Source organism: Lygodium microphyllum, chromosome 11 (assembly GCF_053477565.2).
Source record: "Lygodium microphyllum isolate KBCC chromosome 11, Lygodium_microphyllum_v1.1.10, whole genome shotgun sequence".
In the NCBI taxonomy this organism is placed as follows: Eukaryota; Viridiplantae; Streptophyta; class Polypodiopsida; order Schizaeales; family Lygodiaceae; genus Lygodium; species Lygodium microphyllum.
The window spans coordinates 135,443,866-135,462,483 of record NC_141145.1 but is presented as its reverse complement, the minus strand read 5'-3'; the positions used below and the strand labels follow the sequence as shown (position 1 = coordinate 135,462,483).

The 18,618-nt window shown below is 39.8% G+C and overlaps 1 protein-coding gene across 2 annotated transcripts in view; it reads right to left on the bottom strand.

The window, feature by feature from the left end:
• Positions 1-9,653: 9,653 nt before the first annotated feature.
• Positions 9,654-18,618, bottom strand: part of LOC148029420 (uncharacterized) — a 29,607-nt gene continuing 20,642 nt past the window's right edge. For both annotated transcript variants that reach the window (XM_087688238.1, XM_087688239.1), the window contains exons 5-7: positions 11,905-12,022; positions 10,480-11,749; positions 9,654-10,250 (exon numbers count right to left, since the gene is read on the bottom strand). In XM_087688238.1, the coding sequence (XP_087544364.1) occupies positions 10,024-10,250; positions 10,480-11,749; positions 11,905-12,022 (1,615 nt within the window). In that variant the 3' untranslated portion in view covers positions 9,654-10,023. The remainder of the gene's footprint in view (positions 10,251-10,479; positions 11,750-11,904; positions 12,023-18,618) is intronic.

The following is an 18,618-nucleotide window of genomic DNA, read 5'->3' as shown; positions in this document are numbered from 1 at the left end:
ATAAGGTATTTTTAAAATACCATTTTTATACATTTTTTACACACACAAGGGTGTAATATAAGGGAGTTATTTACAAATTGAATAGAAAAGGGTTATATTTTATTCATGAAAAATTCACAAATAAGGATATTTATAAATAGGCCTTGAACACACGTGATGTAGAGGATATTCATATAGTAACTTCCCCGAGATTAAAGGTTTGTTACTGGCACTGTGGTGTATCCACCTCTCTCCTCATCACACAAGGTGACAACCTCAAGTCAATGCATCGAGACCTTGAGTTTGGTGGGCCTAAACATGAATCCATCGTCCACATCAAATTTTCAATATGTGATTGTTCAAAGTAGTATAAAGCTTAAAAGTTGGTTTTTTATAAGTTGATTGGTCCATCTCATGATAGCTACATCTTATGAGCCTTCGCAAAATATGCTTGATTCATTTTATTGCCTTGGCCTTCATTTGCTCTGGAGCCAAGATCAATGTGCCAATGTTAATCTAAGACATAGTTGCATTCCTAAGCCTTGATCTATTTTCTAATTTATATTTTGCACTCTTCACTAAGGATGATGTGAAGTGATAAAGAAAATTTTGATTTTTAAACAATTCTAAATAATAAACAAATAAGAAACTAAAGCTACAACTAGAAAAAGAAAAAATTGAAACTATGAATATTTTTGTTATTCTAAATTATTTTGCTATAAATTGGAAAACGCGAAAAAAAAGAGAAAGAAACGACTTCCATTAGCTGCACTTGTGTAATACATTATCATTTGTGTAAATTAAAGGTAATAGTTATTCTAAAATTATATTATGACTATTATAACTAAACTAAATGTAACATTATTAGTAGCTCAACTGATGATCTCTCTCTCTCTCTCTCTCTCTCTCTCTCTCTCTCTCTCTCTCTCTCTCTCTCTCTCTCTCTCTCTCTCTCTCTCTCTCTCTCTCTCTCTCTCTTTGTGTGGCAATGATAGTAGAAGAGAGAAAGCCCTTCGCTTATTATGCCTAAGCCCCTATCTCCATCACCATTGGATGAAGTACTCTTCCCACTCAATCCCAATGTACTATATCCACCATCAACTTTTGCACCCCAAAGGCCTTGAAAGGCTTGTCATTTATGATTCCATAAAGAACACCTCCTTTGATAGGTTACAACCCATCTATCTGACTCCTCTTAGTACTCCCTTGATAGGTGACAACCTAAAGGCCTTCAGCAGCTTCTCATTTATGAGTCCGTAGAGAACACCTCCTTTGATAGGTTACAACCCATCTCTCTAACTCCTCTTAGTACTCCCTTGATAGGTGACAACACATTTTTCCAACTCCTCTTTGTAGTATTTGTGCAAAATACTATCATGCTTGTTGATTAGGAGCATGCTTGTGTATATGCCTTCAAGTTTGCTTGATCGTAGTCATGGAAAGATTCTAAATGAAAAAAAAGAAATGAGACATGTTCATACTTATAAAAGAGGGCCAAAATTTTGAAAGGTAGACACTAATCCCTAAAAAAGTAAGAATTGTTTTTTTAAAACCATTAAATACCAAAAGATAAGCCCTTTTAACCAAAATAGCATCCATTAAGTACCAAAAAAGCAATTGTTGTTATAAGAATGGCAAGTGCTTAGACTTGTGATGTCCCAAATCACTTGTCAATGCACACTCCCCTGACTAATGTCTTCACATCATCACTACTTGCAAATCTTGCTAACGTAATCATTCCATGCATAGAAAGCACAGGCATGCCTTTTTCCTTCAAGCATTGATGAACAAGCTAAAAAGTGTAACCAATGTGCTTGTTGTCTTATATCCACCACATCACATCCATTCTAAACAATTAGAATGATCTACTAAACCCTTCAAATGGACATGGAAGAGTGAACTAAGAGTGTCCACTCTTGCATTCTCTTGGCTTGGTTACAAAATAATATGGGCAACATCACATGGCTTTTATAATTTTTCTAATGTCATGGTTCTCCTTCCATCATCAACTACATTCTCATCACAACCTTGTGAAGATTATATAGCATCACTAAGCACATCTCTCATGAAATTCTTGGCAAGATAGAACCATATGAAGGATAGGTCCACACCAACATTGTAATCCTAAGTGAATAGAAAGCGTACTTTGCAATGCAATACTTGACTCCACCTTTTGCAAAAGACTCCATGGCTTTTGTAACTATTTCATCCTTTTATTCATGCCAAGAGGCATATCTTCTCTTTCAAGATAAGTGAGCATCACTCTTACCTTCATATTTTTATTGGTGGAGAGTCACACAACTTGCTTTGAGATTTTTACAAGTCTTATTTCAACTTATCGCAATTGTCATTCGACGCTCATTCCTCTTGGGAAAGATTACTTGTTTGGACTAATTTTTCATCTATGAACCCATGGAATGCAACTTGATTGCAACTCCCATCAAGATTTGGCATCGATCATTGATGAATATTAACAATAATCTAGGCATCCTTACAAGTCATCTCCAAGAAATAAATGAAGATTGACATATTATGGAATTTGGAGGAAGCCATGTCAATGGCCTTACTAGAGATCATATTCCATCAACACAAAATTTGATATTTCTTCTCCCTCCTTGCGTACTTGGTGAAGAGTCCACTTTCTTCTTGAAGGTGTTGCCAATGTCTCCAAGTGTGGCCATTGGAGTAGGAAGTAACAATATCGATGAGGATACAAGTGTAAAATGGCAAATTTGAATTTCAATAACATTATTTGATTGTAATATGTTTTGAGAAGTTTTTGAAAAGTCAAACTAGGGAAGATATAGACATTCGACAAAAATAATATTTGGGCAATCTAAAAAGTGAGCTACTGACGTGGCATCCCCCTTTTTGAAAAAACTTGCTAATTTTTGTCTTTCCCTTACCATAATAACGCCCAACCCTTCACGAGTCTTGCTTAAAGCCTCTATACTCCATTATCACTAAGCTAATATTCCCCTTCCAATGCCCTTTTTTATTCAAAAGATTTCCTCTGAAGGAATGCTTCAAAAAATGATCAAACACCTCTCATATGATCTTGGAAATGAAAATCTGAAGAGAGACCATAATGACATGATCAAAGACATAATATGAGAGAAAGATGGAGGGATAACATCCAATGAGTTGTTTAATACATGTATACAAATTTAGTAGCAAAGAGCTAGACAATCATCCATCTTATTAGAGATACATTGTTATTAGTACAAATTTGCATTTATTTATAAATCTATACCCTAGGTTTAGGGTGCAAGCAAGAGTCTCTCGCACATTAATATATGATCGTGCTAGTACACATACATGAGACTTTGTAGTTTAAAGCATGGAGTTTCGTGATATTTTTGCTTGGGAATATACATATATAAAGGGGTTTGATCCATAAATGTGTTAGCACAATAAATTTAAAGGTGGATGCTAAACCCATCATGATAAAATGGTATCGCATCAATCAAAATATGCTAAACAAGCAGAGGAAGAAATTGAAATTTTGCCTAGTGTAGGGTTTATCAAGCCGATGAATGAAGTCACTTCGTTGTCGCCTATTGAAGTCGTATCTAAGAATGGGAAAAGTTGACCATCTAAAATTATATACTTTGCTAGAGCATTTTAGTGTCTTGATAATTTACAAAGCTATCCAACAAATTTACTAATTACTTTGTTAAGGTTTTACTAATCCATCACCTTCTTGGGTAAGGTTATTTTGGTCAAATGTATCGTGAGGTAATGCAATTTATTTAGCCACATGCAAAATGTTATGAAATAGTAAACAATGAATGCTTATATGTAAAGGAGTTCTCCATGTTTAATGTTGCAAAGGATGCATTTAACAAGTTTTGCATGCCTACAAAGAAGAGAGAATAAAATCCTGAGCTAAATAAACACTTCAAAATTTGTAGTTTAATAGCATGTGAAAAAAATCATAATGCATAATCTATGTTTTTTAGAGAAAAATAAGTAGCTATAGCATTAATATGCATCATGACTTCTGCCAAATATTTGATAACTTCATCCATCCAAACCTTGTGTTTCACCCCTCATAGGGGGCTTCACTTGTAGGCATGCCCAAGAGAGAATCTCATCATGTCGCTCCCAAAGAGGACATAAAAGGGGACATTCAAATGATATCATCCATCCTCTCTTCAGTGGGGAGCTTGATCGCTAAGACGAGTCGGAGTGGAAAAGGAGGATCAGGCACATTTGGACAAGGGAAAGCTTTTTCCAAGCAATCTAAACCTACAGAAAATGAATGTTAGATGCGCTAGTAAAGCCTTTCCTACTTCCATAGCCAGACTCATCAAGCCTAAGCCTCCATCTACTTTGTCTGCTATATCCCAGGGAATAGAATGCCATCCCTGTCTGCCTTTAGACTGCCAAGGAAAATCACAAAATATTTTTTCAACCTGCTCCCAAAGGTTCCTATTGAAGTGGAGGACCGCAGATAGTAACCAGAGAGAGGAAACCTCTAAGGATGAAGAGCTTCTTAGCCATTGTAGCTGGCACTACATTCCACCTTTCAACTTCGGCGTTGATCCAATCATAGAACCATTGAAACCTTTGTTTCATGGTCAGTCCAACTACCATAAGACACCCTTAGTGGTGAAAACTTCATCACAGTTGATAAAGTGGAATCCAAAGTGCATAAGCCAAGGGAGAGGTTCTTCCTAGCCAAGCACGACTAGTTCAGAGTCATAGATTAACTGATACTAAAGCAAAGAGTTCAGCAAACTTGTTGTATGTTTGCAAAATTATCCCCAAAAAAATCCCCTAGTGTTTTACCTATTCCTTTGTTAACCTTCCACAACAGGAGATCAATGCAATGCAAATAACAGGGGTGCAAGGGCCAGCCTTGCCTTATTCACCTCCTTACCCCTCCTTACCATCAACGGGGTAGATACTCTCCAATTGACACGCACACAAGGAAAAGCATTGGTAAAAAGAGCTCCAATCTTCATAAAAATAGGACCAAAACCCATGGCTTCCAGTGTAGGCATGACAGATGACCAGCTGACCTCATCATATTCCTTGTCAAAATCCATGTTCAACAGGACAAATATGATCCCCTGAGCTCAAAGCTGAATCCGTTGAAAATATCATATACAAGAAAGCATCTTGAATCTTCCTTCCATGAATAAACCCATATTGCCTTTGTACCACCTTGGACAATACAATTTACAAACTTGACTCTCAAAGCCAGCAACTTAGCTGAGATCTTATAAGCAAAATTAAGCATGATGAGTGCACTCCAATGATTGGGCTGCTTCCTCTCAAGAGTTTTAGGGATTAGTATGATTAACCTACTAAACTCTTCCAGCATCATACCTAATTTCCAACAATAGATCACCATGTCAGACATGTCCTTACTGCATGTATCCCATATCTACTGGAAAACCTCTACTAACAGTCCATCAATGCCTAGGGATTTGCCATGTTTCATGGAGTGAACAACCACCTTTACATTCCTCCTCTGTAAATGACCTTTCAAGGCCAAGGGCAAGGTTAGTTGATAGGGGGGAAATAGCACCAGCAAAGAAGGAATTAAATTTACTGTTGATAGGGGAGAGATGGCACCATCAAATTTAAAGGGTTAAGTTTACCATGATAGTCTTTTGGCATCTCATGTTCAGTACCACTCTACACTCAGCTTGAGAGTACCGAGGGCCATTGTGGTTGTAGATACATGTAAGACCTTCCCAAGTGCAGCTGTCAAGTTTTGAAACTCCCCCTCAAGCCAGAGAGGAAGATCAACAAGGTGGATCCACACTAAAAATTCATGCTATGAGACAACTTCGAGGGAGAAGGATGAAGACCACAGGAGGGCATGTACCAAGATTGACCCTGTAGCACACTGCAAAGCCCAAAAGCCAGTCTCTCTTCCCCCTTACATTGAACCAGCACCACATAAAATCCTTTCCTGATGAAGCGGTATTGCACCAAAGTTGCCTTCGCCTAATAGATTGTTGTGAACCAACATTGAAACTCGTCTTCTGTGGGGGCCCGCCGACCATGAAGTAAAGAAAGAAACCAACACTAACAAAACCAGCATATCTTTGTGCAACTCAAGTCAGAGAAATGGATACTGGCACTTTGAAAACTCTCCTGCCAATTGTATCATTTATTCGAGTTTCATTGCATTTGTCTTGATTAGCACGAAGCTGCTTCTCTATTTCCGCCATGTCCACCTGTGGGCCATTTGCAGCTTGCAGAAAATTCATGGCATCACTTCCATCAAGCTGCCACTTCTCTGCCTTCCCCATCTTCGTACCGTAGTCTCTTCCCTACTGTATGCATGCATGCAAGGAAGACGATGCCACATGGCAGTTAGTGGGAATAAATGTGTAGTTAATTGCAATAAAGACCCACTGGCCATGTTGCACACCGCCCCGCCAGATGCGACATTTCCCTCCAACTTGAAAAAGTTGGGTTGCAATCTCAAGTGTGAATTGTTGCACAATCCTATCAGGGCACCAAAAAGTAGGAGCTTCAAGATCCCAAATATCAATCCAGGCCCTCAAGCCTCTGATATGAATGGCTTTTGATAGCTTGGCATTTTCAGACATAGGCATAAAGGGTGGACCATAGGCAAATGGCCCAATCCAAATATTGCATAAAAGAGACCAGTTACCCTCTCTATTTTAGGAGCCCAGCCAAGGGACCTCCTGAAAGACAATCCTCCACGCCTTGACCAGAACTTGAGCAACCTCAGACCAGGGGGCTCTCACATGAAGGTGTTCATTGCCCATTGCATCTTTCCCATGTAGATCAAACCATACACTACCTTTAATAGGTGTCTTAGTTATCCAGTACTTGCAATAAGTCCACCCACAGCTCTACCCTTAATAGGTGTCTTAGTTACCCAGTACTTGCAATAAGTCCACCCATGGCTAATCCTCTTCTAGCCTCTTGTATGGAGAAAACTAGAGAAGCATTTCTCTATCAGCCAACTTCTCAATCCCAAGCTCACCGTCTCTCTTTTCAAAGGGCAGTACTTCCCATAAGGAGGAATGCCATTGTTGTTTGCCATTAAATGACCGCAAAAAGTCTCTGAGCTGTTTCTCAATGCTCTCCTGGGCAGCTTTCCTGAAATTTAAGGGTGCTCCCACAAAGTCTATTGTATATGTGAGTATAGACTTTAGGACAGAGTGTAGACTTAGGACCACTAACTTCTTAGAAAAGTAAGTGGGGCATGGCTCAATTTATATATCTTCATCACAATATCAGCATGGAACCACTCAAAACTTTGACCAATAGTCACACACACACCTTGTGGTCAACCTAGGTATCTGAAACCTCACCTTTCACACCTTTAAAATCATATATAGTAGCCACTGCTCGCTTTCCCTAGCGCAAAAAGATCATCTTTGCCTTGGTTTGGAAGATGACTGAGGCTGAAAGTTCTGCAGAGTCCTCATAAAGTTTGAGGAGTGAATCCACCAAGCTCCTAGAGTTCTCATCAACAGAAAAATGTGCACAAAGGAATGGCCACTTGGGAACCTGATACCCCTTACAACACCACCTTTCACTCTGTTATTCAACATTCTCTAAAGAAGGTAAATGATTAGGGCAAAGAGCAAGGCTACCAGAGGACACCCTTTACGAATTGATCTTCTCAAAGGAAGGGCAAAAGAAACAATGTCATTGAGACTTACACTAGGTAGAGCATTCCAAAATAGAGAAGCCACCATCTATATGAACACTAGACCAAAACCAAGTGCCTTGAGGATTACCAAGATGGAGAACCAGTTGACCCAGTTGCATGCGTCTCAAGTCCATATTGATTAAAGTAAAATCAGCTTGCAAAATTGGTGCATAATCCATGGAAAGGATTAGATTCAAGATGGAAGATGAAGCCATATTATCGAGGGTAAATAACCTTGGCTAGCAAGAATTTCATCCATGAAGCCAACTTTTTTCCAAAATCTTGTCGGAAACATTCAGCACGGTTAGGGGCCACTAGTGTGAGGGCCTCCTTCTATCTGAAGTATTAGGCATCAATTTGATCAAACCCTTCTTAAATTCTTCTAATAAGCATCCAATCTTCCTAGAGTGACTGAGCATGTTGAGCATGTATCTTTAGAGCGAACATCCCATATCTTCTTGAAAGCCTCCACCTAGCAAACTTTACCCCTTCTTCAGAACTGGATGCTCGAAAGCTAGAGCTAATCACCTGGCAAAGGGCTGACAGCATCCACAAAGGTCTGCAATTTCTCCTTGTAGTTAGCTACCTTAGCGGGCTCAGAGCCTACAATAGAGACAACATGACTCTCAAACATCTCTAAAATACCACTGTCCTCCTTCAACAGATTACTCATTTCATCCTCACCAAAAGTGATTGCCTCCCTCTTTCGTTTGCATATTAGTGCATTAAAGCCAACATGACTTCCCAGCTAGCTTTCAAACCAGCATGATAGGCACCAAGAAATTGATCTGTATGCATATACTAAGGATCTTAGCTACCACGTACTAAGAAAATGGATCAAAAACATAAACGAGATGAAATGGAAAAGAAATTAAGCTTTTACTCTCTCAAGTTGCAAGGAAAATGCTGGAACTTGTGCAGCATTCAACAGTCATTGGAGGTGTCCACGTCCATGTTCCATGCTGGAGTATCAGAGACATGGCTGGCTGCCCCCATCAACACCTCACACACAAGAGCTCCATGGCATGACATGGGAAAAAACCCCATAAGAGTGGGAGATATTTCAGTCACATGGGCATATCTTTCACTTGGCATTTTATATGACTGTGTATATACATGTGAAACCATTCTCAGAAATATTACTAATGTGTTGCAGCAGCTTGCTTCCCATTCTTGGCATGTGATGAGAATGTCTTCATGATGAAGTGAGATAGGCCACACAGATAATTGTAGAAACATGCAAAAATCATGGAAGAGGGAAGAGCAATAAGCAGGACAGGACAAACGAGGAAGGGAATGGCCACATGGAGGTTTTTCCCCAAGGGATTTCCTAACTGCTCAGAGGGAGTAGAATATTGCCCCTCCTTGGGAATTCATATTGGTGACTGACACTCTTTAACATTCTGGATGCGTGATTGCTGATAATGCATGCTCACTAAGAATTCTGCAGAAGAATGACTACGGAATGAGGACCAGAATTTGATGACCCAAAATATTGACCATAATGATGGTGGAGTAGGAGAAGGATGGATTTGATCCCTATAATTTAGGCATCAACACTGAAGTACATACCAAAGTTATGTTCTAAGTTATGGACAGGAGGATCTCTTCTATAGCCAATGTGTGTGAGATAGCGAAGAATGAAATTTCGTGGAAAGTGGAGATAGAATCTGGAGATTCATGGAAAGCCGAGGTAGTGAAGGCAGATATAGGAATGCTGAAGTTTCCTCATCTGACGCTTTCCCACACAAGGAAACTCAGTTATAGTAGGCCAATCCCAGAGGAAAGGCCTATTTATAGCTCCATCACAATATCATCATAATATTTTATCTGGCAAATTTCGATCAATAGCTTGTTGCAACTCATGCTCTATGATGAAACCTTGTCTTGTCACTATACATTTTTTAGGCTGATGCATTTTCAGCAAATAACACACCAGGAATAACAAACTCAAAAATTTCAAAAATTATGCATGACTAGGCTGTGAATCTCAGAGAAATCACCTTGCACTGCATAAAAATAACCTTAATGCTTGATAACCCCTGAACATCGTTTTTATTTTTCCAGATCCTTATATAACATTGACCTACTGGTGATAAGACATATTTTTCCACAGCTGAATCTTCCTAGCAAATTATCGAATCTAAGAGGCAAATATGAATAAAATATCGATGGACTTTGATATCTGATACAAGACTCTGAAAGATCATAAGTTGTCAATAATGAGGACTAATTTCAGATGATTCCAAATAATATAAGCAAGCACTGCAATCAACAATTCTTTGAAAGAAACAAAACAGAATCAGCCCATGTGTAGATACTTTTCCCATCACCCTGCCAAAGGCTGCAATGCCTATACCTGAGATCCCTCTTGAGCATATGCACAATGTTTACCACTTGAATTTCTTAAAACTCTTGATCTTGAGCTTCTTTCCCTTCTTCCCCTTCCATTTTCCAAATGACTTCCCTTTTTTATGTTTATGGTGATGTCCAGATCCATGTACCACATAATGGGGATCAACATAACCATGATGTTGAGAATGCCCGTCCTTATGTGGCTTAGAATGTTTTGAGCCGCCTGAGTGGCCCACATATGCTCCAGCAGCATAACCTGTTCCTGCATGATCACATTGCCATCAAGTACTCAGAGATGGCTGAGCAATCAGAGAAACTAAATATACTATTAGTAATGTGATACAACCATAGCTTCCACATTATAGACATTATCTCAGTTCTCAAGCCAAGCCATATTACAGTTCATTAAACACTGAATGTAACAGTCTACCTCCTGTATGTTGTTTTCTGTTGAATATTACTGAGCTAAACACGATCTGCAGCTCTCTTACCAGTATGAACAGCCGTTGAGGGATATCCAGCCGGAGGAGGAGGATGGCCATACAGAGCTGGGGGATATCCTTGTGGAGGATAACCATGGGGAGCTGGAGGATAACCATGTGGAGCTGGAGGGTAGCCCACTGGGGGAGGATAGCCTGCAGTTGGAGGGTAGCCACCAGGAGGATGGCCTGCCGTTGGAGGGTAGCCACCAGGAGGGGGGCCATAACCATATGGAGCTTGACCACCGCCATGTGTTGGAGGATAACCATAAGGTGTATGAGATCCATGGCCCTTATCTTTCTCTTTCTTCTCACCATCACCTTTCCCTTTGGCTGTTGTCAGATCACTCTCTAAGGCTGAAGATGAAGGGTTTGTTAGAGGATATGAAGGAGGGTAGCCACCCTGTTGGGCCAATGGAGGAGGATAACCATATGGTGGAGCACCCTGACCTTTATCTTTTGGAGGATATGGAGGGTAACCACCTTGCTCAGCTGGAGGATATGAAGGAGGGTAGCCATCTTGTTGAGCTGGAGGATATGAAGGAGGGTAGCCACCTTGTTGAGCTGGAGGATAACTATATGGTGGTCCATCTTGACCTTTATCAGGTGGATACGCAGGGTAACCACCTTGTTGAGCTGGAGGATATGAAGGAGGATAGCTGCCACCACCTTGAGCTGGAGGAGGATAGCCACCTTTTTCTGGAGGAGGATAACCATATGGTGGTGCATTTTGACCTTGATATTTATCATCATCAATACCTCTGGTTGATATGGCCACTGGTTGATCTGGGAATGACCATGGTTTCCCTGAATGAGGATAGCTGCCACCACCTTGAGCTGGAGGAGGATAGCCACCTTTTTCTGGAGGAGGATAACCATATGGTGGTGCATTTTGACCTTGATGTTTATCATCATCAATACCTCTGGTTGATATGGCCACTGGTTGATCTGGGAATGACCATGGTTTCCCTGAATGTGGCACTGAGCTTGGATAAGGTGGTGGATATGCACCCACAATTGGAGGATATGATGGGTTCACATCTGAAGATTGATTGTGATATGGATCAGAATAGGAATGCTTTTGAGGAGGATAAGACTCACAGGGAGATGCACCATGAGACAAAGGGGAGTAGTGAGCTTGTTCCATTTTGCTGACTTCAGTGGCACTGTAACTAGCCTGCGTGTATGGAGTCGTATTCCGAGAATAATCATTGAAAGCTAATTTCGCCATGGCATCAGCCACGGAATCAATTTTCTTCTCTGAGCTACCTTTGGTACCTGCCTGTGACAACCATGCAGCCTAGTTCAGAAAACCTGAAAACTTCAGAAGGCCAGCTTTTAATAAATCACCCATCAGAAAAGAAAAACAAAGTGCTTCTGCATGCACTTAACCCACACAGAAACCAGAAGATTTTGTATGAAGGTCAATCAATAAACCTCAGGGGATGCCTTCCACCTCCAAGCAGCCTTTAATTTCCCAGTCTCGCCTTTACTTGGTGAAATTAAAAAACAGAGCGTACCTTCATCTTTTCCTACCACCACGCTGATGGGAATCCTGTGAACAAGTAAACACATCATTAAACTAATAGTAAATACAACAGTGAGCTGATCAAAAACTTCTGTAAAAGAAGTTTACCTTTGAGGTGCTCATGAAAATGAGAATTACGTATAAGACACTTAGACCTTGTATGCCGGTGATGAGCTAAGCAGGACGAATCTATAATTAAATTCATGTGAAGGAGTTTCAAACTAAATCATCTAAGGAAAATGCCCAAAGAGTAATGGTCTTTTACTATTAGCATTGAACTTCCTTGAAATAAAAATCAACCTTAGAAACTTCAGGAGAGCTAGCTGTGTCCTTGTTTTGTCCTATTCCCTTTTGCATGACCAGAAGACAACACAGTAGGTATTCCCCGACTCTTGAGGATTTGTAGCTGCTACTTGGCCTGCACATTTCTCTGGGGGCTGATCTCACACCTCTTCCACACACATGGGTGTGTGGCAAACAGCTCGTTCTAGAGAGAGGACTAAGCATATAAAAGCCTAAAATGATCAAGCTATGTCTACCACCACCAAGGTCCCATAGTTTCCACAGTTTCTCCATCCTTTCAGAGTTGCTACAATTACTCTGTCATGTCATGAATGTTGGGTGTAAAGGCCCTTTACACGCTCTCCAGTGTATATATTACTTCACACATGTGAACCCACCCTAACAGGTGTAAGTGTACCGTACCCTAAGTATAAATACGTTCTTTTATTATTTGTGTGTTCCACATTGGTACAAACCTATCTGTCGACTCACTCTCACTCTATCACTGCCAAACACTGTTCAGTTCTGAGTCATTGAACTCCTTGATTAATGTGCCTGCTTCTCAGCTCTCTTTCTCTATCTGCTTCCCCTTCAACTCTAGAAGTAGGTGCAATGCAGCCCAAGTGCATTCATGATGCTATTCAATATGTTGAAAGGTATAGGCAGAAATATAGAAGAGATTCAATGGGTATTCAGCCTAAAAGTGCAGGGTATTCCTCACCAAATCAGTCTTCTAAGTTTGGAGCTCGTTTCAATCAGCCAAGGGATGTGTATAGACAAGACAGCAAGGGAATTAATATCTATAATAATAATTACAGCACGGTGCCTACTTATCCAATGGTTTATGGGTCAAAACCAAATGTTAGTGGTGGTTCTAGACCAATGGCTGAAGCTAAACAAAACTTTACAAGGGTTGAAAATGCACAAAAAGGATCTCAAAACAACACTTACAGCAAAGTCCTTTCTAATGATCAAATTAGGGACATGCAAGCCAAAGGTTTATGCTTCAAGTGTGGAGAAAAGTGGACACAAGACCATAGGCTGAAATGTAAATCCAAGAATAGCAAGCTTAATTTTGTCATCATCAATGAGCCGGATGAAGATGAAGGTGAAGAGAGAAATGTGTTTCATGTGGATGCAAACCCTATGGTTGAAGACATACATGATGAGGAAGATGGAATTAATGATGAGTTCTATGATATTGTGGACAATTTTCCCTTTGATCCGGGTGGTTCTCTATGTACAATTTCTCATGATGCATGGACTGATTGTAAGGGAGAAAATACCCTTAGACTTGAGGGGTTGATCAATGGGAAAGTGGTTCATCTTTTTATAGACACGAGCAACACCCATAGCTTCATAAATACCAAATATTTGGATGGGCTTAAATTGCTACCTCAACAAATGCAAGTGCCATTGAAGATCCAAGTTGCCAATGGAGCTTATGAGTCAAGCAATGAAGTGTGCCTACACACTCCTATCACCTTATCTCTTTCATGTACCATAGAAGTGGACTTAATTAATTTAGAAATGGGACCTATAGATATTGTCATTGACTACGATTAGTTAATATCCATTGGAAAATTTTCATTAGACTTGGAAAACATGCGAATGGAGTTCAAATGGAATGGACAGCATATAGAATTGAAGGGCATTGGTCAAAAACAGTTGGAACGTATATCCATAAAGAAGATACGGAAAGAAATCAATGCAAGTTCATGTATCTTCACTCTTTTGCTTGCGAAAGTAGATGAAGAGCAGCCATCAAATCAGCCATCTTCTTCTTCTTCAAAGAAAAAAGATCCAAGGTTAGAAAAGCTATTGGAGGAATACAAATATATATTTCAGCCACCATCATCTTTGCCTCCAAAGAGAGAGGTTGATCACCCTATCGACTTGCCACCATCATCTTTGCCTCCAAAGAGAGAGGTTGATCACCCTATCGACTTGCCACCTAATATATATTTCAGCCACCATCATATTTGCCTCCAAAGAGAGAGGTTGATCACCCTATCGACTTGCCACCTAATACAAAACCCATCAACAAACCTCCCTATCGCATGTCAAAGTTTAAAAGGAAAGAGGTGGAGCGACAAGTCAAAGAGTTGTTACAAATGGGTTTAATTCAGTCAAGTCAATCTCCGTTTGCCTCTCCCGTGCTCTTGGTTAAGAAGAAGGATGGATCTTTTCACATGTACATTGATTATATGGAGTTAAACAAGTCCATGGTGAAGAATACATACCCGATTCCACACATTGACGACCTTTTGGATGAGCTCAAAGATGCAAAAGTCTTTACCAAGATTGATCTTCATTCAGGTTATCACCAAATTAGAATGAAGTTTCAGCACCTATCACCAAATTAGAAATCTCTCTTAGTTTCAGTACCTATACTTGTATGCCCGGATTTCTCTAAGGAATTCATTATATGTGTGGATGCTAGTGGGAGAGGAGTTGGGGTTGTTCTATATCAAGACCATAGAGTTATAGCCTACGAAAGTCGCAAGCTTGATGAAAAAGAGAGTCAACTACATATCTATGAATAAGAGATGTTAGCAATTTTACATGCTATTAAAAAGTGGCATCATTATATATATGGCAGCCATTGCAACCAGCCTTCCTTCTTGGAATGGGTGGTGATAACCTGATTTAAGAGTTAATTACAGCAATAAATAAATGCACATAAAATGAAATACACACTTTACCATAACATTCTTCGACAATAAACACCCTGTTGGCTCCAAAATTGGCGCCCCTTGCGGTATTTCTTTAGCTTTCATTCAATTGGAAGGAGTACAACTCAAGATTCTTCAATCTCCTCCTGCTAACCAATTGCTCTTGCTGTCATAAATGACCAGCAAGCCTTTTGGGTCATTTGCCCCTTGATTCACCCAGGACTTATTCTCCAATTTGACCCTTAGCTGGCCAAATGCTGCCCCAAATCAATTTGGGATGGGTTGGCTCCTGAAATCCCTTGATAATCTTCAATTATCAGCTGCTGATTTCAGTCCCTTGAGCATTTAATCTCTGGCACGGATCCCAAGGTGGTTGCTAAACCCTGATTTCTACTATAAATTAGGGTTTACTGCAGAAATTACAAATCAGTCCACCAAAAATGGCTGAGATCTCCTCCGAATGGCTAAGAATTGCTAAGAATGGCTGAGCATAGGCTGAAGGAGATGAGAGAATGTTGTAGAGAGAGAAAATTCCGAGATTTGTCGCGAAGAACTGATCAAAATCAGCTGCTACCTTGCTGTACCAACCCCAACGGATGCACCAACAACAATAGAAGCATCAAAGACTGTAATCTTCAGGAGAAAGTGCATCAGCAGCAATTGCCAGCTTCCCAAGGTCAAGAATATGCAATCTCCATCACCAAAACGATCTCCAATGGCTGGAAATTGGCCCCAAACGCTAGCAGCAGCAATCCAACACCTCTTACTAACAACTCCAAAATGAAAAAACGAGATTTCTCTCTCCCTTCAGCCCTATTTAGCCTTTCCCCCACTTGCATGGGAAAGTTTTGCCAAGTGGCAGCTTTCTTAATCCATTTTCAGTAATTTCCAACCATTTAATTAATTTTCAAAATTAATTAATTCTGAAAATTATTCAGCTCTTAATCCATGCCCAAAAATTTGACCTTGCCCATCCAAAAATTAATTGGCTAGGCCATTTGCAACCCAAAGTGGTCCCATGCATTAATTAACCCCTGGACAAGCATTAATCCATTAATTAATGCCTAGTCCCTAGCGTCACCACTGATACTTAATGGCCAATTAATGATCCTAGGGGCAAACTCACACCAAAATTCACCTAGAATCTAACAAGTGTAACTTGTTACAACTTTTGCCTTTGACACCCATCTTTTTCACAGGGTGCTTCGACCTTTAACTGTGAAAAAGTAGCTTGCACCTCACATGTGCAACACATGTGCATCTTTTAATTGCACATTTGATTAATCCTTTAATTAAATGTCAATTAAACATAAGCAAAGCATCAAATTTTCACGTCCTCGTGACAGCCATCCCAAGGTTAAAAGTGAAACTGTGTGTTGAAACATTTCATTTCCCAACCAAATTTGTCTCCTAAACAAAGGAGGTGGCTAGCTACTCTTCAAAGCTATGATTTTGAAATATCCTGTATGGCTGAAAAAGAGAATATTGTGGTGGATGCTTTATCAAGAATGTAAGTATGTTCCATCTCTAGAATTTCAATCGTGCATAAGGATCGGATACATGATATCCAAGAAGAGTATCTGCTTGATAAGCAAGCATCAAAGATGATGAATGAATTCCAGCAAGGCAAAGGAGAACAGTATCCCAATTTCAAATGGTACAACAAGGCAAAGGAGAACAGTATCCCAATTTCAAATGGTACAACGGTCTTTTATGGTATCATGGTAGAGTCTACTTGACATCACAATCTTCTTTCAAAGGCCATATCTTGCATGAGATGCACTTTTTGCCTTTAGCGAGACACCATGGATTGTTCAAAACATTTGACAATATCCATAAGAGCTTCTATTGGAAGGGCATTTGGAGGGATGTCAAGGATTATGTTATGCAATGTCTTCCGTGTCAACAAAATAAGGACTCCTCTCTTCTACCCAACGGCTTACTTCAGTCACTCCCTATTTCTCAAGGAAAGTGGACTGATATTACTATGGATTTTATTGTGGGATCACCTACAACTAAGCATGGGTGGAATAGCATTTATGTGATGGTAGACCGGTTGACTAAATCAGCTCATTTCATCCCCACCAAGGCTCAATTTACAGCAAAGCAAGTGGCTGAACAATGTATTGAATGTATTTTTAAACTCCATGGTATGCCATTGAAGATCGTAGTTCATGGGAAGTTTTTGGAGGAGCTTGTTCACTTCTATGGGAACAATTTTGACTCCTAGTACGCCACATCACCCCCAAACGGATGGCCAAACGGAGCGTGTCAATAAATGGTTGGAAGTCTATCTTCGACATTTTTGTCATGACACTCAAGTTTCGTGGGATCATTGGCTACATCTTGCTGAATTTTGTTATAATAACACTCATCATATGAGCATTGGCATGTAGCCATTTGAAGCACTTTATGAATACAAAGTGCAAATACTTTCAACTCTCTTTCATGAAGATGTGAATCCACAAGCCAAGGCAAAAGTTGAGAAAATGGAAGCTCTTTTACATCAATGCAAAGAAAACATTAGAAATGCACAAGATATTATGAAGGCTTATGCTGATGAAAAGAGGAGGCCTTTGGAGTTTGAACAAGGAGATTGGAAATTTCTCAAAGTACCTAAATCTAGGTATGCTTCTCTCAAAAGGCGATCGTAATAAGTTGGCTCATCATTACTACGGACCTTATCAAATCCTCAAACAAGTTGGCGAGCTTGCATACAAGCTTAATTTGCCTTCTTCAACAAGGATTCATTCTACCTTCCATGTTTCCCAACTTAAGAAATATGTGGGTCCAGCCATAAAGGTTTTAGAGGAGTTACCTCCCATAGATGAAGATGGTCTCATCCTTTATGAGCTTGAAAAGATTATTGGCAAAAGAGAAAAGGTTTTAAGGAACCATTCACTACTGGAATACCTTATTAAATGGCGAGATTTGCCCATGGAAGAGTCTACTTGAAAGCCATCATCATACCTTGATTCTTTTCCATGGATTTTGCAAGAAACAAAGTAAAATTTAAATAGGACAGCTTGCTATATTAAAATTCTATCATAAAAATAATTGCTCTATGGTAATCAAAATTGAATTTTTATGGCATGGCTGGATACTAGGAATTATCCTCTACATTTCTATAGCTCATACATGGTGATTGGACATTTCTTCTTCAAGTTACTGCCATTCTTGTGCAGCAGCTTGTTTTAGATAGTTTTCAGCAATATACTCAGATTTCATATCTGTACTTCATTGACATATGAGATCTTCTTCAACTTGGAGCATTTCAACATGGATCTATTGCTTACAAAGCTATCCTTGTAATCTTTCCTTGTAAATTGTCCTAATTCCATCTTTGAGAACAAAGCTCTTTTAGGCCGGGATGGCTTGTAATAAAGTATAAATGCCTTAGTCTAGGGTAGGCTAGGGTTAAGTATAAAAAGTGGAGATGTAACATGTGAAGGATCTTTTGCCATTTTGAAGAATACATGTTTTGAGGTTTCCTTCCTCCCACCATCTAAGAGGGTGCATACTCTTAGCCACCAAGATCATGGGGTGCATACCATGTCCCACCTTGGCATGAGGTGAGTATTCATGTTGCAGCATTCATCTACGATTCTCAACCTTCCATGGCAAAATAATTTCATGCCTAGCCACCTTGGCTATGGTTTCTTGGCA